Below are 27,319 nucleotides of genomic sequence, written 5' to 3'. Positions count from 1 at the left end.
TCGTACTCTAATTTTTCCCTCCTTATTAATATTTTAGTCATCTTTTAATGTTCCTTATATTTAGTCCAATAATCTGTCTTTCCACCTTTGTAAAACTAAATACTTTTTCCTTAATTTGATACCATCTTTAACCTTTCTAGTTAACCATTGATGGTGTGTCTTCCCTTGGATTTTTCTTACTCATTTGAATGTATCTATTCTGTGTATTCTGAAATATGCCCTTAAATGTTTTCCACTGCATCTCTATTGACCTATCCCTGAACTTAATTTGCTAGTTCACTTAGCCAGCTCAACTTTCAAGCCCTCATATTTGCCTTAATTAAGTTTAAAAACATGATCTCGGACCCACTCCTCTCTCCATCAGACTGCATGTAAAATTCAAATATGTTATGGTCGCTGCTATCTAGGGGCTCCTTCAATATGTGGTCACTAATTAAACCCATCTCATTGCACAATACCAGATCTAGTATAGCCTGCTCTCTGGTTGGCTCCAGAATATGCTATTTTAAGAAACTATCCTGGAAACATTCTATGAACTCTTCGTCCAGGTTACCTTTGCCCATCTGACTTTTCCATTCTATGTGTAGATTAAAATTTTCCATGATTATCGTTATGTCTTTCTGACAAGCTCCCAGTATTTGATCCTTTTTTCTCCATCCTGCCAGATGTTACCATAGGATGCCTGTGCACAACTCCCATAAGTGACTTCTTGCCTTTATCGTTTCACATCTCTATCCAAACTGTTTCCTGGTTTCTTGAACTTAGGTCATCCCTGTCTATTGTGCTAATGCCATCATTAATTAACAGATCCACCTCTCCACCTTTTCCTCATTTCCTGTCCTTCCTAAATGTCCTATACCCTTAAATATTCAGGTCCCAATCCATGTCCTCCTGCAGCCAAGTCTATGTAATCGCAATCAAATCATACTTTTTTATTTCTATATGCACTCTCAGTTCATCTCTTTTGTTTCAAATGCTTTGGGCATTCAGATAGAGTCTTTCATTTGATCCTTTCATTATTTTTGTAACTTCTAGCCTGATCTATTGATTTACAGTTAGATTTGTACTCTATCCCTTTCTGTCAGAGCTTATTTTTCATTTCCTGTAATCATACCTTTCTCTTTTGCCTTGCCTCTACTCTTTGATTCAGCACATCTTCCCAAATTTGTATCCTTTCCCCCTCTGCTTAGGTTAAAATCCTTGCTACTTCCATAGTTATGTGGCTTGCAAGAACACTGGTACCAGCACAGTTCTGGTGTTGACTGCCCCAGTGGTGCAGATCCCACTTCACCCAGTATTGGTGCCGTTGGCCCATGAACTGGAACACACTTTCCGACCCCAGGCTTTGAGCCACTCATTCACCTCCCTAAACTGATTTGTCCTACATCAATTTGCACCTGGCTCGGGTAATAATCCAGAGATTGTGATCTTTGAGGTTCTGCTTCTTAATTTGGTGGCAAGCTCCTCATACTGACTATGCAGAACCTCCTTCTTTGACCTGCCTATGTCATTGGTACCAACATGGACATGACTGGGTCATCCCCCTCCCACTGCAATTTTCTCTCCTGCCCTGAGCAGATGGCTTGGTACCAGGCAGGCAACACAGTCACCTGGACTCACGCTCTTTGCTGCATAGAGTGGTGTCAGTCCCTTTGACTATACTATCCCCTATTATCACTACATTCCTGGTAACTTTCCCCACTTGAATGGCTTCCTGTACCACGGTGCCATGGCCAGTTAGCTCATCCACCCTGCAGACCCCACTCAATCCAAACAAGCTGAAAAAACCTCAAACCTGTTGGACAATTACAAGGGCGAATGTTCCTGCACTCCTGTCCTCTGGGTCCCCTTACTTGTGTCACTTGCAATCACATCCTACTGTCCCTGACCACTGACCAAATCAGAAGACTCCATTCTAAGGGGTGTGACCATCTCCTGGAATAACGTGTCCCAGTAACTTTCCCTCTCTCTGAAATGCTGCAGTGTCTGCAGCTTGGCTTCCAGCTCAATAACTTGGAGCCAAAGTCCCTGCAGCTGCAAAGACTTACTATAGATGTGTGAGCCCTGGATCACACCAGTATCCAGAAGCTCCCATACCCTGCAATCGTAGCACATCACCTGCCCTGCCATCTCCAGTATGTGCTCATTAATTAATAGTTGCTAATTAATTATTATTATTAAAGCTTATGCCTCCCAATAGGTTTTGGCATTGCCAGTGAAATTCACAATACTGATAAAAGAATAAAATATGAATAACACCAGTTACCTGTTTACCTGTTCCTTCTGTTGAACCAAGTAGAAATCAAATACTGGAGACTGAAAAAGAGTGGAAGAAAAAGGAACACCTCCTCACTGCCCTTCACTGAAACCATAACCAATCCCCTCGCCCCCACCTCCCCCACCCCACCACTAACCCCCCTGCCCCCACCCCACCCCCACACACACTCCACCACAATCAGCACACTTTAATTCTTGGAGTAAACCTTAACTAAAGCACATCCTTACCCCTATGCACTGAATTCTCACATTGAACCAAATTCCTAAATATACTCACACAATTTCTGTCTCACTCAGGCCAAAATCTCCCCTCTCTGACCGTGCACCTCTTACCTGTGTAAAATTCCCAAAACCTGACATGATGTTCTAACTGCAGTCTAACCAATGTTTGTACAGTTTTACATGACTTCTGCTCTTTTGTATCCTACACACCTAATTATAAAACCTAGGATCCCATGTGCTCTTAAACCAGATTAGTAATATGGTCACTGGACTTATATTCCAGACACCCAGGGTAATGCTCTGCGGATCCAGGTTAGAATCCCAACATGGCAGATGGTGATATTTGAAAGTAATAAAAATCTGGAATTACAAGTCTATGATGACCACAAAACCATTTTCGATTGTTCTAAAAACCCATCTGGTTCACTAATTTCCTTTAGGGAAGGAAATCTGCTCACTTTACCTGGTCTAGCCTACATGTGAGTCCAGACCCACAGCAATGTGGTTGACTCTTAAATGCCCTCTGATCAAGGGCAATTAAGGATGGGCAATAAATGCTGGCCCAGCCAGCGACACCCACATCCCATGAACGAATAAATAAAAAAATCAACTTGTGCCCCCAAAATTAAATGTTTGTGCATCTGAACTCCTGTAGGGTTTAGAGACATTATCATTACATCATAAAATGCATTGACATAAAATGTCTGCTATAATGTGTATTATGGGATAGAGAAGCTTAGTCAGTGTTAGAGCCTCTGTGGGAGAATAAAATACATATACAGGATAACAAAGTGTTAAGTGGTTAAACCATAGTGGAATACTACAATGAAGTGTCCTTGCACCAGTACATCATGTAATAGACAAACCTGCACTGTCAGCTATTGTGGAGAAATAAAAACAAGTATAATGAGCAAACTACCAAGCGCCCTTGAAACAAAGCTAGTATGTCTGTTATCAGCACATGAGACAGGGCCTAGTCACGCTATCTGTTGTCTGTCCAGATGACTAATCACCAGATGGGCTACTCAAGGTTTTTGTGTAACTACTCAAGGTTCTGTGTAATTATAAACTAAGATAGACAATTGTATGCATGCCAAAAATAAAAATTTCAATGCTGTTAATTACTAAAAGTCAAGCAGCTTTGTAATTTGCATGACCTCTGTTACGCATGCTTTTGCTATAACTATGTGTGTACTCCGATGCTTCCTCAGAGTGCCGGCTAGCTCCATTGTATGCTGCTGGGCTCTCTGTGATATCACGATTCAATAAAGACTTCCGAGACAAACCTCCTGGGTCCGAGTGTTCACTCCATTTTCCATGACAAATTGGCAATGAGGATGGGATCCGACTGGAGTCCAGTAGCCTCTTAAGTTGGAGAGGTGATTGAAATTCTGGGCCGTCGGATCTCTGAAAAAGAACCCTCATGGATACAGGGAGGAACTACTCTCCCAAGTTAGGGAGAGTATGAACTGCATCCTAGCTGATAGGGGGAGTGCAGTGAATTAGCATCCTAGCTGAAAGGGGGAGTGCTAGAAAATGGGTAGCTACTAACCAGAGACTCAAAAGACCCAAAGAATCGGAGGACTTGTTAAGGAACTCTTAAACATCGGTGAGCGCATAGGTAGGGAAACGCGCTGCACTGTTAATTGTGTTCCCTTTCTAGACATAATGGGAAGTCATAACAGCAGAGTGGCATCTGCCACCTCCCCGGTTCCACGGGGTTCCAAAAACAAACCAAAGCCAGAGCCCAAATCAGGAACTTTGAAGATGGGTAAGAAAATGGAAAAAAGTAGTAGTAGTATACCCAAGGGTTCGAATCCCCTGGAGGTGAAAAGTAAGTAATTTCTGTGTTTTCTTTTGTGTATATTATTAAGTAAAATGGGAAATATGACATCAAAGAAACCCCAGGTTCCCCCTTTGAAGGGAACCCCAAATGCTTATATGTATGTCCATTATGGTCCTGAAATTGTCCAATATGTTTCTGATTGGGTTAAATGGACTCAAAGTAAAGGAGAGAGCTTCCCACCAGCTGGAACTTTTAATCTGGACAGAACTGAGCACTTATAATATGTTTTAAGTGAGGTAGATAGTCCACTACTGAATTTTCTGTAAGTTATAAAAAAAAATGAATTGATCTAAGTTACAAGAGCTGTTTGTGCTGAAGAGAGAGAGAGAGAGAGAGAGAGAGGGTACCCCTAGGGGGTTAATGAGCAATTGACAAGCAGCATCAGAGAAAATGTGAGCTTTCATCAGTTTGAAGGTCCCTATAGGGTGGAGCCTTCAAGATCCCTTTATTCCCCCACTGCTATTCGAAGCTTCATTTAGAGTTAAGTTCAATATTATAGGAGTATTGATACATACCTTTTATATATGTGTTTCTTTGTGTGCAATGAAGCATTTGTATGTGAGCTTTAATGTGTTTTCTTCCCTGAATTGTCTTGTGTGTGTGTAGTTGAGCACTTTAGAGTCAAAAGCCCCATATTAGATTAAAGGAAAAGTTTATTCAAATATTCCAAAGTTTTGAGTATAAGGTTTGAGTTGAAATTTCTGGAAAAAATCATAATTTGAAGGTAGTGTAAAGATAAAATGGGGCTTGCCTTTGTTTGAGATGAACCAACACTTATACCACCCTCTTGCAGACTAGTAGGGAATAACCCTCATCATCAGCTTCCAATCTGATTGGGATTAATACATACAAGCTCGTATTCTAAAATTCTGAAAAAAAATTACTTGAAATTCAGAAAGATTCTAGGAAAACCAAAAGACATAAACACAAGGTCTAGATGGTTCCAATGGATAAAAAGGGGTTTCTTATGAAGAGATGAATTAAATATTAAAGGAAATCTGCTCTCCACAAGCACTGGAATTTGAATTTAGGACAATCTTGAGATGTAAAGTGCAGTGTAATTTAACAGGTTACTTTTGAATCACTAGGATGCTATCTAAGATAAAGAATGTGTCGATAAACATACAGAAATTATAACTTGGATACAATTCCTTACAATCAAAAGGAGGTTGTTTTAATTCTGATAGTGTAAATTACAGTTCTTAAAAGGTTTAAAAAATTTGAGGTTTGGTTCCTGATAATTTCTCAAAAGGGAATTTTCATTTTAAAAGGTTTTTACAACAATTGGCAATAACTCAAATGCTGCAAGCTTTTGTGTTTGTAATTCTGTTCCCAAAATGTGAAGTTGACCTCGACAAAGTTTGGCAGAAATCCATTTTTTGGCCGAGTTAATGAATCTGGGATAATGCAAAAAAAAATTAAAAAGTCAGACATAATTTAGTGGGACAATAAGATGTTGTTTGAGAAGAAAATAAGGAAGCAAAACATGTCAATGCTTGATTTCTGTTTTAAAACTGTTATGAGAATATTTTATTGGACTGTAAAGTCTCTCCAGACAACCTGAACAAAATAAGATAGCCATCAACTGAGGCATTGGAACTGCCTAAAGAGTAAGGAAACATTTTAAACAATCAAGACAATAGAGAAACTGACCTCAAGAGAATCTTAGGATGATCATGGTCAAAAAAAAACTTAGAGGTAAAACTATGTGGAATCTGTAGTTCAGGAATTGAAATGTAAGGAGAAATAATACTTAACAACAATATACCACAAGATGGATACAGGTAAAGGGAAAGCTGGAAAAAGGCTAAATAGATGTATTACGGACTATATTAATGTGCCTGCAAGCTACAAAGAGTAAAACCACAGGAGTAACACCTTGATGACAGGCAGAGTTAAGCGGTTCCCAGAGAGAACCCCATCACTGGAAGTGAAGATACTGAGCCATTGAAAGATATGATAAGAAGGTGCAATGTAGAGTTGACTTCAGTCGGATCTGATATGAGACAGCAGCAGGAGAGAGTAAACTGGAAGGAGTGGGGGTGCCTACCCAGATGGATTCAGAACAGGAAACTCATTTCACAGGAAGAGTCATTAAAGAAGTGTGTAATCTTATGGAGATTAAACAGAAATTCCATATTCCTTACCACCCCAATAGTCCAGGGATGGTGAAAAGGATGAACTGAACTTTAAAAACATCTATAACCGAAGCAATTCAGGAGACAGGCAACAACTGGGCCACAGTATTGCCCAGCATTCTGATACACTTTAGGGCTACACCAAATAGGACTACCAGGTTCACCGCATTGAAATGATAACAGGAAGGGCCATGCAATTACCTGAAGGCATTATAGTAGGAGGTGTAGGGCCACAGAAAGGAAAAATACAGGACAATGTAAAGGAATTAAGTAAGCTATTACATGAGTTGAGAGAGGAAGTTAGAGACTGACAGATGATTAAGGATATGGAAACAGACAAATCCAAAGAGCAACAATGGACCCCTCCAAGTGGGGAATAAGGTGATACATAGGGTGAGCTCGGAGTGAACAGACAGGGAGCATACGAGATAATTATGACAGGTGATACATGCACACTTGTAGATATGAGAACGAGAGCCAATGTTAATGTCTCCACAGATCTACGATCCTGGTCGTGGGCGTATCAGTACTGGCAACAAGGTCGGGGATCATCACTGCTCATCCCGCACCGCAGGAGGAACTTTGGTACAGCATGGACAGTGCCTAATGCGACATGCAATGGGGAATGATAAATGTAACAGCAGAAGAACAAGTGCTTTCAAATTGTAGTAAGGGTTTGCTTCAGATCGGGCATGGGAGGTCCGCCTCTACCCAGCCACCTCCCACCTTTACTTTCACAGTCTGAGTAGAGATAATTGAAGACCCTCAAACCACACTGACCCATCTTGTCCGACTATGCATCCAGGACCGACGAATGGTTTGGTACTGGTTAATCAGAAGTTTTGTATGATAATGTACACCATGAGCTGGTACCCGTAGTCTTGAATATATCCGGAATCGTCCTGCCTCAGTGGTGCTCAACCCATACCCAAGCACTCTATATGGATCTAATACGCCAGTTGATGACTGAAGTAGTTCAGTTCAATGGCGAGATGCGATCAGGCTTGGGAGGGAACCGTGTTAAGCACAGCCTGATAAATGATGCCACTATGATATTCACTATAGGGACATCATTGGTTAATCCAAAGTCTGGCTACCGTGCTCGAAAGTCATGCGGGGACTATGAATAAATTAATTTAAATAGGGAAAAATATTTCAGACAAAGCAAGCAGAAATGATTTTTGCAACACCTATGGATCTTGGGCACTGGAACAAGCCTAAGAAAATTTAAGACAGATTAAAGAAGGGGTAGTCCCTTTATGGGTAACTAATGAGCATTTATTGAATCTCTCACGACTCAAGAATCATAACTTGACCAGAGGTTTAACACGTGTATGTAGAATGAATGTTGAATGTATAATGAATAGAATATGCTAATAGGCATTGTATTAGTAATACCTGTCATACTTATGTCAATGACATAACCCAGGCAACACGCCCACAGTGACTGCTGGTACGGGACCTCAGCCATAGGGCCCATTTGTACACCTACAAATGGATTTTATACAGATGCCTAAATGTATGGGATATAATTATGTTTTAGTTCTAGTATGTTTGTTCTCCCGATGGGTGGAGGCGTATCCCACCCGACGAAATGATGCTGTTGTTGTTGTAAAATTGTTGTTGTGTGAATACATACCCAGATTTGGGATACCAGAGATTTTATCGAGTGATAATGGGCCTCATTTTACTGCTAAAGTGATAAACGAACTGTTGAAGGCCTTACAATGCAACCATCACCTTTCCTGCCCATACACCCCCAGTCTACTGGGGCGGTGAAAAGACAGAATGGTATTCTGAAAAACAAACTAGCTAAATTATATGAAGAAACTGGTTTGAAAGGGCCTGAAGCTCTACCCTTGGCGCTCATGACTATATGCTCTCACCCTAACTGTACCACCTCCCTCTCTCATTATGAAGTTGTAATGGGATGTCCTATGCACCTCCCAGTGACCCCACCCTTGTCTGCTAGGGAAATGGACATCCATGCTATGGATGAGGGAATGATTATGTACTGTATAGCGCTCACTAATTCTCTCAAGAGCTTGCATATACAGGTAGTAGAAGCTCAGAAAAAGCACACCATTGAAGATTGTCATCAATACCAGCCCAGGGACCTAGTCCTAGTAAAGACCTTCAGGAGAAAGAACTGTTTAGAACCTCGATGGGAAGGGCCTTTCCAAGCCCTGCTCACCACCTATATGGCCGTGGAGGTTGAAGGACGCCCTTGTGGATCCATGCATTGCACGTCAAGCGGACGCTGACCTCGGACTGAAGTGCTTGTGCAAGAACTTTACCTGAGCCATCAGAATGCTGACTCTGATTTGGATCCTGTCCTGCGTGGTCCTTGTGGGGGCATGGACTACCAATTCTGCAGTTCAACAAATGCAGTCCGTAGCCTCGCAAGTTAATCAGACTAAATGTTGGATTTGTACTCATTTTCCTCAATGCAAAACAACAGCTGAATTGCGTGAGAGGGTGGAAAGGACCCTACCTTGTGCTGCTAACAATTCAAACGGCCTTGAAGGTTAAAGGGAAGGAAGACTGGGTCCATGCCGCTCGCTGTAAAAGACATTGTCCGGCAACAATATAGCAGCCATTATCAAGTGATTTGATTTGTATTATGTATTGGATACTGCTCCTTGCTATATTCCGTGGGGTATACCCAAACATTTTTTTGTCCCTATGCCGTACCTACGCTAGACAGGTAGGGCAGGGTGCCTGTTGGATATGTGCCCAGTCTCCCCCATATGGGGGTGAGATGAGTGATTGGCATGCTGTTCCTCTAAATGACACTGAATATGCTGACGTCCAAAAGTTTAGCACCGTAGTACAACTTCTCCATCAAAATCTCCATGTCTTGGGAACGCTTAGTAGCCAGGGCCGCGAGGCGTTACTCAACAACTCAGACCCTGGACTGCGTAATATGTTCAGGGGTTGGTTCTGTCACTCTCCACCTACTGATGGGTGGAACTATACAGATCATGGGATTAGAATCAGGCTCCCGCAAGAGCCAGTAAACGCCACCTGTTGGTGTTCCAACCTTACACCCATCACTTACGATCTGGGATGAAGCTCCTGTCATATTACGGTATCCTACCTCTATGGCCTATCTATCTGAAAGCCCGTCAGTACTGGTAGTAGCGAACAGCCACCAAACCCCCTCAAGGGTACATACTGGGTTTGTGGAGATAAAGCTTACCCCTGGTTGCCTGGGATGCCTCAACTATCCTTTTTCCTTTATGTACCTATAGGAAATTCGAAAAAGAACGGAACCACTCCCACCTGGAGTGGCTGTTGCTACCTAGCATGGTTGCTATACGTCTTAATTGGGTTGGTCGTAGTAGGTGTTTTAGGGTGTTGTGCATGTGTTGCTTTGCGGATTTGCTGTATCCAATGTATTAATGGAGCCATGAATGGAGTCACCACTGGGTTAGGAGGAGCTCCAGTTGTCCCTCAAATGATGCACACTGGTCCCAGTGAGGCCCACTGGTGGGGAGAAAAGTTTTACCCTGCCAGAGATCGGTCTTTTCCTTATGGTTATGAACCCCATATGATAATGAAGATACTATTCCTCACTGGTGTTAATCTAGAAGATTAACAAGGAGGGACTGTGGGAGAATAAAATACATATACAGGATAACAAAGGGTTAAGTGGTTAAACCATAGTGGAATACTACAATGAAGTGTCCTTGCACCGGTACGTCAAGTAATAGACAAGTCTGCACTGTCAACTATTGTGGAGGAATGAAAACAAGTATAATGAGCAAACTACCAAGCGCCCTTGAAACAAAGCTAGTATGTCTGTTATCAGCACATGAGACAGGGCCTAGTCATAATATCTGTTGTCTGTCCAGATGACTAATCACCAGATGGGCTACTCAAGGTTTTTGTGTAACTGCTCAAGGTTCTGTGTAATTACAAACTAAGATAGAACAATTGTATGCATGCCAAAGATAAAAATTTCAATGTTATTAATTACTAAGGGTCAAGCAGCTTTGTAATTTGCATGAGCTCTGTTAAGCATGCTTTTGCTATAACTATGTGTGTACTCTGATGCTTCCTCAGAGTGCCGGCTAGCTCCATTGTATGCTGCTGGGCTCTCTGTGATATCACGATTCAATAAAGACTTCCAAGACAAACCTCCTGGGTCCGAATGTTCACTCCGTTTTCTGTGACAGCCTCAAACGGGTGCTTCACTGCAGACAGGTCGCCATGGCAACACTGTTAAGCCATTCCAGTCCACAGTATAGACTCGTTGGAGACTAATCAGGCCAGGGAAAAGGACAGTGTTTGTTATTAACTACAGTATAAACTTGGATCACAGTGAGCCACAGAATTGATTAGATTTTAATATGTGATATTTATCCAATAATTATGAATCTATAACATATAACAGAATTAACAGTAGACAGGATAGCTTAGAAATAATCAAAGCATGACTGAAAAAATGTAACTGCTGAGAATCCAGAATGTGACCTTGTAAATCACAGATTAGAGACGTTCCAGTTGCCTTTCCCTCACTTCCTGTCAAATCCTAGCAGAGAAGACAAATAGGAATCAGGTATCACTGATCGGTCACTGCAGGGTATAAACGTGACAGGATACTGATGTAAGGGGATAGTCTGGACTGGGGACCCCAATGAATAAGCTCAGAGCAGCCCATGATCCATTCAGTGAGCTGGCCTGTGTAAGTGACTATGGGCACCGGAGGACTTGCATGTTTAGTCTGATTATAAATTGCATCAGAGTACAGATAATCAACTCAGCTGATATTCCTGAGTAAGATATTAAATTTTTTCACACTGGACTCTTAACTTGCTAATTAATAAAATAGGTTGTTAGCTATAATTTTCCTTCTTTGCTGTTGTGCCCTCTATCTATTTAAATTTTTACCATTTAGTGAGCATTTTACCTTATTTAACTTTCAAAATGCATCACCTCATATTTCCCTGCATTAAATTTTGTCTGACACCTACCCATTTACTGACTTGTGTCGTCACACTGAAGTCCTCTTCTCAGCTCCCACACTCCCTATTTTAAAGTAATCTGGACATTTTGATCTTATACCCATATCCCCATCCAAGATCTTTTCTCTATATTGAGAAGAGCAATGGTTCCAACACTGACCCCAGGGATACCATTGTTTACACCACTCCAGTCTGCAGAACATCCATTCACCGCACTCTCCCTTTTATTCCCTTTACCCAAATTCCTATCCATGTTGCCCCTCTCTCTTTAATATCATGAGCTTTAATTTTATCAATGAGCCTCCTGTCCAGCACATTAGGAAACACCTTTTGACGCTCCATCTAATCAACATTTGCTACCTTTCCTTTCTCACTACACTATGTCATTCCTGCAAATAATCCCTACCCTCTGTCCTGAATTAATTCATTTTACTAACAGATGTTGAAATGTTTGCTCCACGCCCACAGGATTTCAGCTGTTTAAAGCCATAGAGAAAGATCCAGTTTTCTCCTGTAATTTGAGATAAAACTTGATGTCTTCCAAAGAAGAATCATATTGGACTTGAAACGTTAACTCTATTTCTCTCTCCACAGATGCTGCTAAACCTTTTGAGTTTTTCCAGTGTTTTCTCTTTTTATTTCAGATTTCCAGAATCTGTAGTATTTTTCTTTTACCCTTTAAAATTAATGTGCTTCCGCTGTTGTGTGTTTACCCAATCTAATGCTCCATCATATATGCCACCTGCAGTATAATGCCTGTGTTTTCAGTCCAATATCACCTGGTTCCTGGCTCCACCTTTACACCAGTGATGTACAATGGGACAGGAATTGTGTGCTGAAAAAATGAAAAAATTAGAGACCAAATAACAGGTTCAGACACATTGTTAATCTTACACAATGTGTGAAATACTGAGCCCAACATTTCACCAACAATCATTCTTGTGCATATATTTTTCAATTATTCCTTTTCTGAAGCCATGGTTTTTGTAAGGGTCCAGTGCCCACGGATGGTTGTGCGAGCATTTCCTTTAGATAGCAAAACTTAAAGCATGGAACTCTGAAGACATATTCCATAAACATGACCATTTCCCCTTGCCAGCATTCACTGAATCACATCTGGGACTTAACCATGATAGATGGGAGTTTTATTTTTACTGATGTTATTAATGTATATATAACAAAGCTGGTGCCTAATATTTTACAAATGTCAATCAATCAGATTTGTTTCAAACACGGCATGAAATTCCTCGATGTTTCAAAGTTAAGGGGAAACGAGTGCATGTCTTGGTGCCACTTGTTCAATTTCTGTGCCTTTTTTACTCTGGAACTCTAGACTCTTTCAGTTCTCACCTTCTTGGTCACAGCTCCCTGTACATGCAGATTGCCTTGACAAACCTTAGTATCTCGAAACAAAAACAGAAAATGCCAGAAAAACTCAGCAGGTCAAACAGCATCTGTGGAGAAAAAAAACAGAGTTAATGTTTCAAGTCCTTATGACTATTTCAACACAATTCCCTGCTCTCATGCCCACATGTCCATCCTTGGTCTGCTACAATGTTCCAGTGAAGCCCAGCACAAATTGGAGGAACAGCACCTCATCTTCCGATTAGGCACTTTACAGCCTTCTGGACTTAACATTGAGTGAAACAATTTCAAATAATGAACTCTCCCCTCCATCCTCATCCTCGTTTTATCCTTCTTTTCAATATTCATTCTCATTTCTTAATTTATATTTTTCATTTTTAAATTTTAATTATTTATCCAATTATTTTTATTGTTATACTTATTTTTTATTTTATTTTATTTATTTTCATTTTTATTCTTGTTTTAAGCCCACCTTTTATCCTATTTTCAACCTTTTTTCCCAACACCCTCTCCTCCCTCCACCCCACCCCCAAAAGGACCATCTGTCATTTGTTCATGTTGTTCTTCTCAGAGTGCTTACCCATATCTTGCCGTTGTCACATTCTGTTTTCTTACCTTAATGCTAACATCAGCACCTCCTTTAGCCAGTATTACTATCATTAACACCTATTTGTCCTTATGTCCATGACATCTCTGGCAATCTCTCCTTTGCCTCCACCTATCACTGGCCTTCTATCCAGCTTCACCTGCTCCACGCCCCTTAAACAGTATAAATTTCATTACATTTTTACTTCTCTAGCTCCGAATAAGTCATAAGGACTCTAAACATTAAGTCTGATTTTTTTTCTATCCAGATCTGCTGAGTTTTTCCAGAATTTCCTGTTTTTGTTTCAAATTTCCAGTATACACAATATTTTCCTTTAACTTTAGTATCCCGAACCCTATTTCATTAATAACCTGGACCGTTAATCATAAAATCCTAACCTAAACACTAACATAATCCCTAACCCCAGCCTCAAATTCTAACACACTAGCTTGAAACAATAATGTCATCTCTAACCCTATCCTCTAACACTAACACCCTAACTATGGTCCTAATGCCTGTCAATGATCCCTGAAGTACTCAGGTAAAATATTGATTGTTCTGGGAACAAAGGGTTTAGGAGCAGGAATAGGCCTTTCAAGCCTGCTCTGCCATTCAACACAACCGTGGCTGATCTGGTTGGGGGTCTCAATTCCACTCTCTAGTCTGCCCCCCAGAACCCTTGGTGTGTCATCGAATATGCATGTGTCACATCAGTTTTTAATATACTCTCCTCTCCCTATTCCCGAGTAAAAATGATGGTAATGTCACTGGACTAATAATCCAGGGGCCCCGTCTAATGCTCTGGGCAGCTGTCATTGAATTTGCTTATCACAGAGGGCCAATTTTTAAAAATTCTTTCATATGGTCTTAATAAAAATTTGGAATCCAAAGCTAGTCTTAGTAATGGTGATCATGAAACTATCATTGACGCACATATCCCATAAAAGAATAAATTTAAAAAATGGCCCTCTGTGATCCTCAACAGCACCTTTCACCCAAAACCCATAATATCATTTATTGGCCAAGCCGCTGGTACGTGGAAAAAAATTATGTGTAATTCTGTAACGCCATAATAGCTCCAGTAATTACACAAAATGCAGAACATGTTCTTCCTGAATTCCAGAGCCAAGTGAGCACCGACTGATGCGTTACCCAGAATCCCCTGCGCGGTAGAGTGTCCCCTATCAATGATCGCAGGAGCCCAGTGCGCCGGCGCGGGGAGCCAGGCAGTGCTCTGACATGCGCAGTGCGGCTGGTGGAGGCGGACTGAGGTGGAAATAACCGCTCGGTAGGCGGCACGAGATCGTTTTCTACGGAGGGGAGGAATTAGAGCCGTGGGTGGGCTGGACAGCTTCAGAAACACTTGGGGTAGGCTGGAGGTCCTGCATAAGAGCATACGAGCCCCGTGTTTACGCTGGAGTGACAGGCATGTGGGAGCGGGCTCACTGGCTGCCATCTTGCGAGTGGGAATCAGCACGGACCAGGGAAGCGGGATTTCCTCCACGGTCTTAGGCCGCGGTTACCCGAGCAACCGGCCGCCATCTTGGCAGAGGAGGGAGGGGTCGTTCATGGAGTAGAGCAGAAGTGCAGCCATCTTTGCAACACAACAGAGGGTGGGTGGAGCTTCAGGGTCCCAGTGACCAGGAGGAAAACTCATTGACTCTTTGATTTTATTCTTACTCTGCACACAGCGGCTGGAGAACAGAACCCAACCAAAGTAGAGGGACGGAGAAATCTGAGATTGGATAAAAGATACAGTGTGATGGATTTGGATTTCAGCACAAGGAAGAGGAAGAGTGTGTGCGACAGAGATTTACAGCTTTGGGGTAACAAGACACGAAAAAATGTCCCATAGAAGCTAGAATTGCCTGTTATGGATTTCTATCCTGAACTTACATTGAAGACTTTGTCAACTCTTTTTACAGGATTTTAGAAGGCAAGAGTTGCCAAGAAACCCAAGCTAAATATGCAGTCAAGATCTGACAGTCACTCGATTCATTAGGACATGAATATCGGTGCCTTTGAATATGAAAGGAGAAATATTTGTCTGTCGTGGCTGCAGAAAAGTACTTCACACTGACTGACTGTCTGACTGGACAAGGACCAAGACGCACATACCTGAGTGAGAGCATTCCAGTACACTGACTGGAAAGAGCTTTTTCCAGTTACACTGCCTGAGAAAACATTCACAGTGGGGAGAAAGCATACACGTCTTGTGTGTGTGGACGAGGCATCAACTAATCTATCATGGAGAAACCGTGGAAATGTGGGGACTGTGGAAAGGGATTCAGTTATCCATCCCTGCTGGAAAATCATCATCGCATTCACACTGGGGAGAGACCCTTCACCTGCTCAGTGTGTGGAAAAGGATTCACTCAGTCATCCAATCTCCTGACACACCAGCGAGCTCACACTGAAGTGAAGCCTTTCACCTGCTCAGTGTGTGGGAAGGAATTTACTCAGTCATCCAACCTCCAGACACACCAGCGAGTCCACAGTGGGGATAGGCCATTCACCTGCTCTGTGTGTGGGAAGGGATTCAATCATCCATCTAACCTGCTGAAACACCAGCGAATTCACACTGGAGAGAGGCCATTCACCTGTTCTGATTGCGGGAAGGGATTCACTCAGTCATCTACCCTCCTGATACACCAGCGAGTTCACACCGAGGAGAGGCCATTCACCTGCTCCGTGTGTGAGAAAGGATTCAATCATCCATCCAACCTGCTGAAACACCAGCGAGTTCACACTGGGGAGAGGCCATTTGCTTGCTCCGTGTGTGGCAGGGGATTCACTCAGTCATCTACTCTCGTGATGCATCAGCGAGCTCACAGCGAGGAGAGGCCATTCACCTGCTCTGTGTGTGGGAAGGGTTTCATGAGTTCATCCAAACTCCTGACGCACCAGCGAGTTCACAGTGGTGAGAGGCCATTCACCTGCTCTGTGTGTGGGAAAGGATTCATGAATTCATCTATCCTCCTGATACACCAGCGAATTCACACCGGGGAGAAACCTTTTACCTGCTCTGTGTGTGGGAAGGGATTCACTCAGTCATCCAATCTGTTGAGCCACAAGCGACTTCACAAGTGACTGTAAGGTTTGGATTGTGATGTTAATGACATCTGGGACTGAACCACATTCATTCTGACAGATTAGGTTTGTTTATGCTGATGTTAATAATGCCTATAACTTGGCTGTTATTTAATATTCTGGATCACCACCTACCTCAACTCCTCCACTGTTGCTAAGTTATCAGACTGCTTATCTAACATCCAGTACTGTATAAGCAGAAATTTCCTCCAGATAAAAATTGGTAAAGCTGAAGCCGTTGTCTTTGGTACCTGCTCCAAGCTCCATTTCCTAACCCCTGACTCCTTCCTTCTCCCTGTAACAGCCTGGGGTTAAGCCAGCCTGTTCACAACCTCTGTGTCACATTTAATCCTCAGGTAAGCTACCTTATATCCATGCTATCACGAAGACTGCCTGTTTCTACCTATGTAATATCACTTGTCTTCTCACCTGACTCAGTTCATCTCTTGCTGAAATCCTCATTCATGCCTTTTTTTCGGCTAGACTCAATAATTCAAACACATTCCTGGCTGGTCTCCCACATTCTACTCTCCATAAACTTGAGGCCATCCAAAACGTGGCTCCCCCCGTCTTAACTCACGCTAAGTCTTGTTGCCCCATCACTCCTATGCACACTGACCTAAACTGGTCCATGGTCATACATTGCCTTGACTTTAAAATTCTCATCCTTGTTTTCAGATCCATCCATGGCCTTGCCCCTCCCTATTTCTGTAATCTCCTCCAGCCCCACAGTCCTCTGGGATAATTGTGCTCCTTTAATTCTGGCCACTTGTGCATTCCCGATTATAATTGGTGATCGTGCCTTTAGCTGCTTAAGCCCCTACCACCTCACTTGACTCCTCCACTATTGCTAAATTAACAGCGTGCCCATCTGACATACAATATTGAATGATTGGAAATTTTTGGAATGCTGAAGCTATTGATTTTGGCCCTTGCTCCAAACGCTGTTCCCTAGCTACTGACACCATCCCTCGCTCTGGCAATCATCTGAGATTAAGCCGCTCCCTTTGGAACCTCTGTGTCATGTTTGGCCCAAAGATGAACTTCCAACTTCATATCTGTGCCATCACTTATACCGTCTATTTCCAGCTCTGTAACATCGCCTGACGTTGCCCATGTCTCAGCTTATCTGCTGCTGAAACCCTCATCCATGAATCAGTTCTAGACTTGGTTGTTGCAACACACTCCTGGCTGGTCTCCCATATCCTACTGTCTGGAAACTTGAGGTCATTCAAAACTGCTCCCCACATCTTAACTCGCAGCAAATACCATTCCTCCATCAACAATGCCCTCACTGACTTACATTGGCTCCTGGTCAAGTAATGCCTTGATTTTAAAATTCTCACCCTTGTTTACAAATTGCTTCATGGCCTTGGCCCTCCCTGTCTCTATAATCTCCTCCAGCCCCACAACCCCCCCCGAGATATCTGCATTCGTCTAATTCTGGCCACTTGTGTATTCCAAATTATAATTGCTGCACCATTGGTGGCCGTGCCTTCAGTTGTCTAGGCCCCAAGCTCTGGATTTCCCTTCCTACACCCCTTCTGTCTCTCTACCTCACTTTCCTCCTTAAGATACACCTTAAAACCAACCTGTTTGACTAAGCTTTTGGTCATTGAACCTAATAGCTCCTTATGTGTTTTGGTGTCCGACATTGTTTTATACACCTGCTGTGCAGCGTTTTGCGACATTTTAGTGCTACATAAACATAAGTTGTTGTTGTTTTTGAGGACCTGTCACTCAGTGTGAGGGAGGCAGGTTTCCTGGGTGTGGACCCTTTTTAAGTGGATTGGTCAAAGCAGATTTCATTCAGAACGAGGGAGGCAGGATTCTGGGCCCAAGGGGCAGCAGATTGGCCAGGGTGTCTGTCATCAGAATGAGGGAGGCGGTCCTGTACCCTGTTGGAAAAAGGTTGCATTTGTTGCCAATGTATAGTTTTAGTGTTTACCTCTGTACATCGTTCCAAGCAACCGAGTAGGCAACAGTCAGCGTCTGTTTAGTATATACCAATCGAGAAAAGATTTTAATGCACCAACCTGCATGTCTTGTTTGCCTTGGCACTGCTCGTTGCCTCTTTATTAGAAATTAAAGGGTTCGAAACAGCCTCATAAAATGCCTGACCATTTTATTTGTTAGACACTTGATGTGATGATACTGCTTTATAATTCAGGCCCTTCAAGAAACAAGGAGAAAAAGTACACTGTCACATTGTTAATAATGCTAATTCAGTTATAGTATTGGTACAAGAACAATACTTGGAGTAGTTCCTGCTCACCCCGAACCCCAGCAAAGTAAAATGGATTTGCTCCTGTAATATTACCAGTGCATGGGCCACATCACCTGTTTCTTTTCTTCAAAAGACAATCCAAGGCTGATTAATCTGGCTAAAAGTGAAAGTCACTGTTGGATGAACAGAATGCGGATCATAAACCAATAATTTACAGAGAAACACCCATTGTTACAGCTGCTGCATCCTAACTCAAAGTCACTTAAATCAATCTATCAACAGTTCAAAATGTTGGCACCAATTCACATTACCCAAGCATTCACATTTTAGGGCAAAATACAGTAGCTTTGGATGGAGTGACAGCGGAGTGATGTCATTGGGTTTCTGTGCATGTGCAGACCAGTGCGCATGCAGAGACGGATATGGGTGGCCATCTTGCATTGGCAGGAGGCACAGTGTTGGAAAAATCCCTGTCAAAGGTCCCCAATGATTCACCCTCAGTATGCCTGTCCTCTTCACAAAACTTTGATTCTGCTAATCCAGTACCATGCACTTGCCTTTGCTAATTATCTTTACATTAGTTCTCACCTGCTCCGCTCAAAGAGCCAAACTTTTTTTTTCAGATTTTTGGCAGCTGAGACCAGTGAGTTGCTAGACCTTTTACTATTGACTCTCATGCTCTTTCATACTGCAAAGTTGAGCCTTGTTTAGTCTGTTTGTGCTCTGTCGTCTATCTGTGTGTTAATGTTAATGTTTCAGAAAAATGTGTCTGAGAAGCAGAGGTACAACACATTCTCTGAAAATAACTGAGCAACTTTATAAAGTGGCACATTGGAGTGTTTGTTTTATTTTTCCTGTTAAATATTTCATTTTCACATAATTAATGAAGATAAGCCAAACAGCAGTCTGTCTCCCAAAGCATTTAAAGGAACCCCAGTACAGTGTGTTGAGACTGTAATAAATATTCTCAATCCTGGTGCTAAGATCTGCTCCTGTTTTCTTATCGAACCCATAAAATTCTCGATAAAAGTGCACATCTTCTGAATATCAGATAATGTAAATATTCATACTGACTTAAAATAAATGAAATGTAGTCTGAAATATGTCTGATTCATACCTTATAATACAAATAATAATGACAATAAAAGAAGATTTAAAAAATGTTAGAAGCAATCAATCAGTATTAGGCTTGCTAGATTGGCCCCTGGGATGAGTGGGTTGTCCCCAATGATGGGAGGCTTTTTTTAAATTCGCTCATGGGATGTGGGCGTCACTGGCTAGGCCAGCATTTATTGCCCATCCCTAATTTAAGAGTCAACCATGTTGTGTGTCTGCAGTCACATGTAGGCCAACAGATTTCCTTCCCTAAATGGTCATTAATGAATAAGAGGGGCTTTTATGATCGTCATCATTAGACTTTTAATTCCAGATATTTTATTGAATTCAAATTCCACCATCTGCCAGAGCATTATCCTGGGTCTCTGGATTGCTAGTTTAGCAACAATACCACAATGCCACATCCTCACCAGGCTGAGTAAATTGGGTCTATGCTGTCTTGATTTTAGAGTGATGAGTGGCGATCTCATTGAAACATAGAAGATTGTGAAGGGCTTTGACAGGGTGGACACTGAGATGTTGTTTCCCTTAGCTGGAGAAACTAGAAAACGGGGGCATGGTCTCAGGATAAGGGGCCTTTAAGACTGAGGTGAGGAGAAATTTCTTCACTCGGTTGTGAATCTTGGTACTTGTCTGCCCCAGGGATATGGCTGGGATAGACAGATTCTTGGCATCTCAGAATTATGGTGTACGGAGAGTGGATGGGAAGGTGGATTTGAGGCAGAAGATCAGTGATAATTTTATTGAATTACAGAAGGCTCTTGGGGCTCTAGCTCATAATTCATTTGTTCCTATGGTCTAATTTAATCAATTCATTAGTAAGAAACACTGTTCTCAATCATTAAACCTGCTGGAATGGGTTTTTCTATTATTTTAACTGGAATATTATTACACAAAGATATTCAGAGCTGATTTGGTCAAATTGCTTTTGAGTGATATTTGTTTCTTCTCTCCCCCTCCTCCTATCCCCCAGACTCGCAGAGGTCCTAGCTTATCTTTCAGTTCCCAGTTCCCATACAGGATTTGTACCCACAATGTTAACCTGGCTTCTCTCTCCACCTTTGACTGAGACCGACACCCATCAGTTTACAGCTGGCAGGAGGAGTGAAGTTATGGGATGGATCTGTTAGTGACCTTTAATCCCGCAGATTGTCAGCGGTGCGGAGTTTTTCCCATCGATATTCCATCCAGGGTGGAAGAAGGGAAAGATTCTCTCAGTGAAAGTGTGGGTGAAAGTGTGGAGATGGGACATGTTGTCCGCATTGTAAAATGACACTTGTCCACTCTCATAGTCCAGGAAAATCCCGATCTTCCGGGGATTCACACTCAGTGTGAGGGGGGGGTCAGTGAGGGGGTAGTAACCGCGAAATAGTAACTTCCAAATTCCAGCCAAACAATCCAGTCTCAGGGCTCAGGTCGATTCTCCCCTTCTTGTCCACAGGCTCTTGGGCCACTCCCACAATCCATTGAGTCTTGTTCTCCACCTCCACCTCCCAGTAATGTCTCCCCAATGTGAACCCCTCCGATCCCAGGACAAAGGGCCAGACATCAAACCACCCCGGGGGATCAGGGAGCCACTGCGGTTCATTTCCAAATCTCACACTGGTCCGGTTCTTGGACAGGATAAGCCGGGGATTCACTATGTTTGGATCCAGAGTCAGAGAGGCTGGAGCTGGGGGAAAGTTAAAATAACAGTCAGTGATTTAGGGAACTGGACATGGAAGGGTAGCATGTGCAGGAGAGAGAAAGCGTGAGAGTGGAAGGGGATAGAGCAAGAAGGTGAGAGAAGAGAGATGGAGAGCAGGAAAGGAGGGGAGAGAGAGCAACAGAGGAGAGAGAGGGGAGGTGAATGGAGATGAGGGAGAGGGGAGAGAGCATGAGGGGCTAGAGAGAGGGGGAGGTGAAAGAGTAGGAAGCAAGAGAGATGGGGCTTGGGAATGACGGAGGGGAAGTGAGAGATGGGGCTGAGAGGGGGAGATGAGAGAGAGGCGGAGGGGTGTGAGGTTCAGAGGGGGAGGTGAGGGAGAGCTCAAAATAAGTGGGAGGTGAAAGACAATGGGAAGGGGAAGTGAGAAGAAGAGTTGGAGTAGGAGGTGAGGCAGAAAGGGGGAGGGGAGAGAGTGGGTGGTGAGAGAGAGTGGGAAGAGGAGGGGAAAGAGATGGTGGGATGGGGAGAGAGCAGATTGTGTGACATGGGCAATGCTGAAGTTGCAGCTCATAACACATTCTGCTAAATATTTGTTTCAATTGAATTCAATGGAAATTAACATTGGGCTCAATATCTGCTGAATGGCCTGACCACTGATCTTATAGTGCTTGCTGGAAACCCCATCAGAAATAAATCCCGCTGTTCTGGCCAATAATTATCCTGCAATCAACATCTTCAAAACAAATGACTTTGTTATTTTCACAATGTTCTTTGTGTGACATTGCTGTTATCAAATTGATTCTCTCATATCAAACATTACAGTAGTCACCATTCCTCAAAAGTACTTTATTGTCTGCGAAGCACCTTAGGCTTAACTGCAATTGCAAAAGGCACTATTAAAATGCAAGGTATTTTTCTTTCTCTTTTGTTTCTCTTACTAGGAGGTGCATGATTTTTTCTTACCACTGCTCATTGCTCCTTTGCTTTCCCACTCATTCCCCTCCATTATTTATACGGCCCCTTCCCCTTCCTGCCCATGCTTAACAAAGGAGTCGGTTGAATTCCTGACTCTCACCTGCAATCTCAAGAACCATCAAACACTTTCCCACACAATTCCATGAGCAACTCTCCAGCAATATTGTACTGGATCTCAACACTTAGAATGAAATCATCGGAGGAGCACTCAGCTCACTGGTTGACTGTCTACCCGATCAATGGGTGTCGCTGAAAATCTTAATCTTGTTCACTCTAAACTATCTTTTCACACTTCCTCAGCTATGTTTGACCCTCTGCTTTGTTGTAGACTCCATAACTGTGTTAAACCTATGGATGTTCCTCTTCCCTGTTCTGTTTTGAATCATGTACGCTTTCAAAAAGATCAACACACTTCCTCCCTTATCCAGTGCAGACTCGCATTTTCTGCAAGCACTTCTTTTGACTAATAGATTAGTTGCCTTTTAATAGATGATCTCCTATGCCTAACTTGCCTTCCTGATAATACATTGATAAAAATGGTACCCAGAACTCCAGACTAGACCAGACCAGTCTGCCCCACAACTGCGGTTTCACACCCTGAGATTGTTGCTCTGTTCCTCTGGTTATACAGATCCCTTCACTGCTTTGACACACAATGCTGATGGTTTCAGCCTCTTGCCCAGAGGTTCCCACAGGAAATAAAAAAGAAATGAGAATGGAGAGTCTCCTGGGATTAATAACCAGGAACCTGAGTATTTAATCTGGGCATTGGGAGTTCCTTTAGTCACTTAACAAGTGGATTTGTAATCAGGCAAATGAATACAAGAAATTTTACCAGGGTTGATGGAGTCTATCATTTTTCTCCATACTGTGTACTGTAAAGGGCCGTTGAACTTTCCGATAGACAGGGTGACATTAGCTACTGAGAGAGTGTGATGGTCACCACTAATCCTGTAAATATTAAACAGCTGATGTCATAAATTGATATTTATTAAAATATTTAAAAAATATTTTAAATGGTCAAGTTAGCCCAACATTGCATTCTTTCAGCACTTTCTGCAATAGAGTGAATGTGGTAGAAAGTGAAATTTTAACCTTTTCCTACACTGAGCGAAAGATAACTTGGAAATACAAGAGCAGAGAATTGAAACATTCAAGTAAAAGGCTCATAGCCTGAGAACAGATTAGTTGCCAAGACATCACATTCCACAGAAGAGATAAACATTCATCCTACACACTTGATGGATTATAACCAAAACTGGTTGAATAAAGACAAATTTTGAAAATATTAGAAGCTGTGTAAACATTAAAGCAGCGTACATGGGCCCCACAATGCTCTGAGAAACCCACAATTCTTGAGTTCTGGCCAATTGAACTTCCCTGATAATTGAAGGGAAAACATTTAACTGACAGGCTGGGCCTTCAGTTGTCGATGTCTTAAGATCTGGAATTTCTTCCCTAAACCCCTCTGCCTCTCTCTCTCTCTTTCCTCCTTTAAGAAGCTCTATCTAAAACCTATCTCCGTATTTGTGTTAATATTCCTTATGTGGTTCTGTGTCAATTTTGCTTTATAACACTCCGGTGAAGCGCTTTGGGACATTCTATTATGTTAAAGGTGCTATATGAATACAAGTTATTGCTATTGTGTTTGTGGGGGGGCACAGGACACGTTGGTACTCTAATTAAAATAGAACCCATTTCCTCTTTAAGGTATTCATTTCTCGGTTTGGTCAAGAGCCATGCAGCCAGCCTACAGACTCACATGATCACTTCAGGCCTGGGATCTAGTTTATATTATTTGCATGCAATCTTGTCAATTAATGCAATAATATAGCACAGTTATATGAAATCTAATACAGATTAATCACTGAATAAAGTTTTTATTATATAAAATTATGTGTGAACCGTAAGCAGTTATTGTCGCCTGACTAACAAACATTTGGGCCAGATTTTAACTCTGTGAGAGTGAAAGGGTATTATATGGGCTAAAATTGGGCTCAATTATTAATGTACCATGATAAACAAAAGAATTTAGCTAACAATAACAACACTTTGCTGAGTTATTTTCACAAATATGTGGAGCTTTCAGTAAAAAGCATGCCCTACCTTGTATTGTGACAAGCTTCCTCCTGAAATAAATAAAACACACCATGAGGAGGATAGAAACAGACTTCAGGCGGGTGCAGACAGCTTGGTGAAATGAACAGACACAGAGCAGGGGAGATGTAACGGGCATTTTGGGAGAAAGGATGCAAATTAAGTGATAATTTTAAGGGCATGCAGGAGCAGAGGGATCTGGTGGATGGCATATACAAATCTTCAAGATAATTGAAGGGAAAGCATCTAACTGACAGAGTGGAGAAATCATATTCAATAATAATTTTCAGAAGAGGTTTATTTAAAAGGGGTAACGATTTCAGGGCGATGGGAAAAGAGCAGCAGGGGTGGGACTAATTGGATAACTCATTCAACGAGCTTCTTCCATGACCAGGCAGATCTAGGATGGCCCAGATTTTTTCTTCCCCTGCTGGATGATCCAAGCGGGTCTTACAATGAAAATCTGATCTTTATGTCAGGTACTGGAATTCAGCAGCCTTTCCACTCAGATATAATGACTCTCTTTCTCTCAGCGGCACACAAACACTGACAACATTGTACTCCAACTGAATTATAATGTGAATCCAAATAGAAAATTAAACTTAGATAACACAAATAATTACAAATCACCAGAACAACTCATTCATTGCAGGTATTCCCCAGATTCTGCAGACAGTGCCGGAACCAGTTTGTTTAGTTAAAAAAAAGATCCGCCCCGGAATAGGCAAAAAAAAGCAATCAGGTTAATTCTGTTTCTAATATTTCAGTAACTGCGACACTTTTTTCACAATTAACACAGGTATTTTGGAAAGCCTTACTGAACTGACCCGCAATCTATTCCCTCACCTTCAGAAATATCAGCTCGTTTTTCTGCTCCATCTGTTTCTGCAGATTTGAAAGCTTCTTCTCAATAGAATTTAAATTCTCCTGAATCTCTTGAAGGTTTTTCTCCATTGTTTCTAAAATCCTCTCCTCTTCTTCTCTGAGATCTGAGTAAACGCTGCTCTTTCTCAGTGAGAATCTGATGCATTTTAGTGAAGTCGAATGTGATGTGGGTCTGCAGACTGCTCGACTGTTCCTAACAAATTAAATGTGAAACATAATTAGTGTCCCGTGATAAAGGGAGCGAAACTAACCGAGATCCCAGGAAATCAGCACAGGGGGACCTCACCTTAACTTCGGAAATTTTCCGTTTCTGTTTCTGTTCCGTTTTTAGAACCGCCGATTTCTTCTGTGTGAGAGAATCTAAGGAAGATTTCAGCTGACCCTAGGATTGGGAGAGAAAAATCACAGAATGAGAGTGTTAAACCATGAAAATGTGATAAAACTATCAGTTTAGAAAATATTTCTCTTCTACTTTGTAGATTTCAACAGCTTCTTTAATCGGCAGGAAGCGGTGCTCTCTGTGTTCCCGCGAACCCTTGCAAGTGTAACAGATCAATTTCTTGTCAATTTTGCAAAACAGCCTCAGTTCTTCCTGATGTTCCTCACAGTGAAGTTTACTTTCCATCTCTTTCTGATTCAGGTTTAATTTTCGAGCTTTCTCGGCCAGATTCGCTAAGGCCCGATTTACTCTGAGGTTTCTTTTCGGAAATTTCCCTCTACATTCCGGGCAGGAGTTTATCTTCTTTTTCCAACACTGGGTGATACAGGAGCGGCAGAAGTTGTGTTCACAATCCAGTATTACCGGATCGGTGAAGAAATCAAGACAAATGGGACAAATTGCCTCCTCGGTCAAACTTTCGGCCTCCTCTCTGGAAGCCATGTTCACACTCAGCACTTCAAACACGCTTTCAGTTTCGATGTTCCAGTACTGCACTGCTTCAGTTCCGCGATTTCCCGATGAAGTTCACTGCAGCCCTCAGGGAATTATTATTATAAACTCGTCTACATCACGTGGATCTTTAGACAGACAAAACGGCGAACCGTATCAAGGATGAACAGCGTTAGATAACAGAAGGTGAATTGAAGCCTGGCCGAGAGGGTGAATCTTCCATGAGTGCTTGGCAGTGGAGGATTGGGTGAGAGCGAGAGGAGACGGAGATTGAGATTCCATTGTCCGCTTCTCCAGTCTGGACTCGCTGCCGAATACAAACCCTCTGGTGAAACACGGTGTAAGATCTCTTAACGGACTGCAGCCACTCAGCCCAAAACGCAAAGTGCAATAAATGCCAATAAATAATTTTTGATAACAGTGAAACGGTCAATGCGCGAGTTATGTATACGCATGAGATTACATATTTTGCTTAGTCTTGCTGAATTTGCAGGAACGAATTAGGGCTAACAGAATAATTAGGGTAGGAGTAACAGGAAGCAGCTGGAAGCGTAGAAATGGCGACATATAGGGAGATGGTTTTGCTGTAAACGACAAGTATATGGTTATAAGGTTGAGTGGATTAGGGCTTAGTTATTTTTGATGAATTGTTGAATCATGATAAAAGGGGAGCCCAAAGGAACATAGAAACATAGCAGGAGTAGGTAATTCGGCCCTTCCAGCCTGCTCCGCCATTCAATATGATCATGGCTGATCCTCTGTCTCAACACCGTCCTCCCGCTCTCTCTCTCCGCAAACCCCTTCGCGCCTTTAAAATCTAGAAATCTATTTCCTTCTTAAATACATTCTGTAACTTGGTCCCCACAGCCTTCGGTGGTAGAGAATCCCACAGAAGGGAATGGAAAGTTGAGAAATTCAGCGTAAAATAGGGGGCGGGTGTTCTTGACGCGAGAAGGGGGAGAATAATGGAGGAACATGGACCAGATGT

At 42.3% G+C, this 27,319-nt stretch overlaps 1 protein-coding gene and 1 pseudogene across 1 annotated transcript; one reads left to right on the top strand and one right to left on the bottom strand.

The window, feature by feature from the left end:
* Nucleotides 1-10,818: 10,818 nt before the first annotated feature.
* Nucleotides 10,819-26,624, bottom strand: LOC121291303 (annotated as a pseudogene).
* Nucleotides 14,665-24,324, top strand: LOC121291585 (zinc finger protein 239-like). The gene is made up of 2 exons (XM_041212996.1): nucleotides 14,665-16,850; nucleotides 24,171-24,324. Exon 1 carries the CDS (start codon nucleotides 15,652-15,654, stop codon nucleotides 16,492-16,494), a length of 843 nt encoding a protein of 280 aa, XP_041068930.1. The 5' UTR covers nucleotides 14,665-15,651; the 3' UTR covers nucleotides 16,495-16,850; nucleotides 24,171-24,324.
* Nucleotides 26,625-27,319: the final 695 nt, after the last annotated feature.

Source organism: Carcharodon carcharias, chromosome 19 (assembly GCF_017639515.1).
Source record: "Carcharodon carcharias isolate sCarCar2 chromosome 19, sCarCar2.pri, whole genome shotgun sequence".
NCBI classification, from domain to species: Eukaryota; Metazoa; Chordata; class Chondrichthyes; order Lamniformes; family Lamnidae; genus Carcharodon; species Carcharodon carcharias.
The sequence above is the reverse complement of the archived record's forward strand: the minus strand, read 5'-3'. Positions and strand labels throughout refer to the sequence as shown.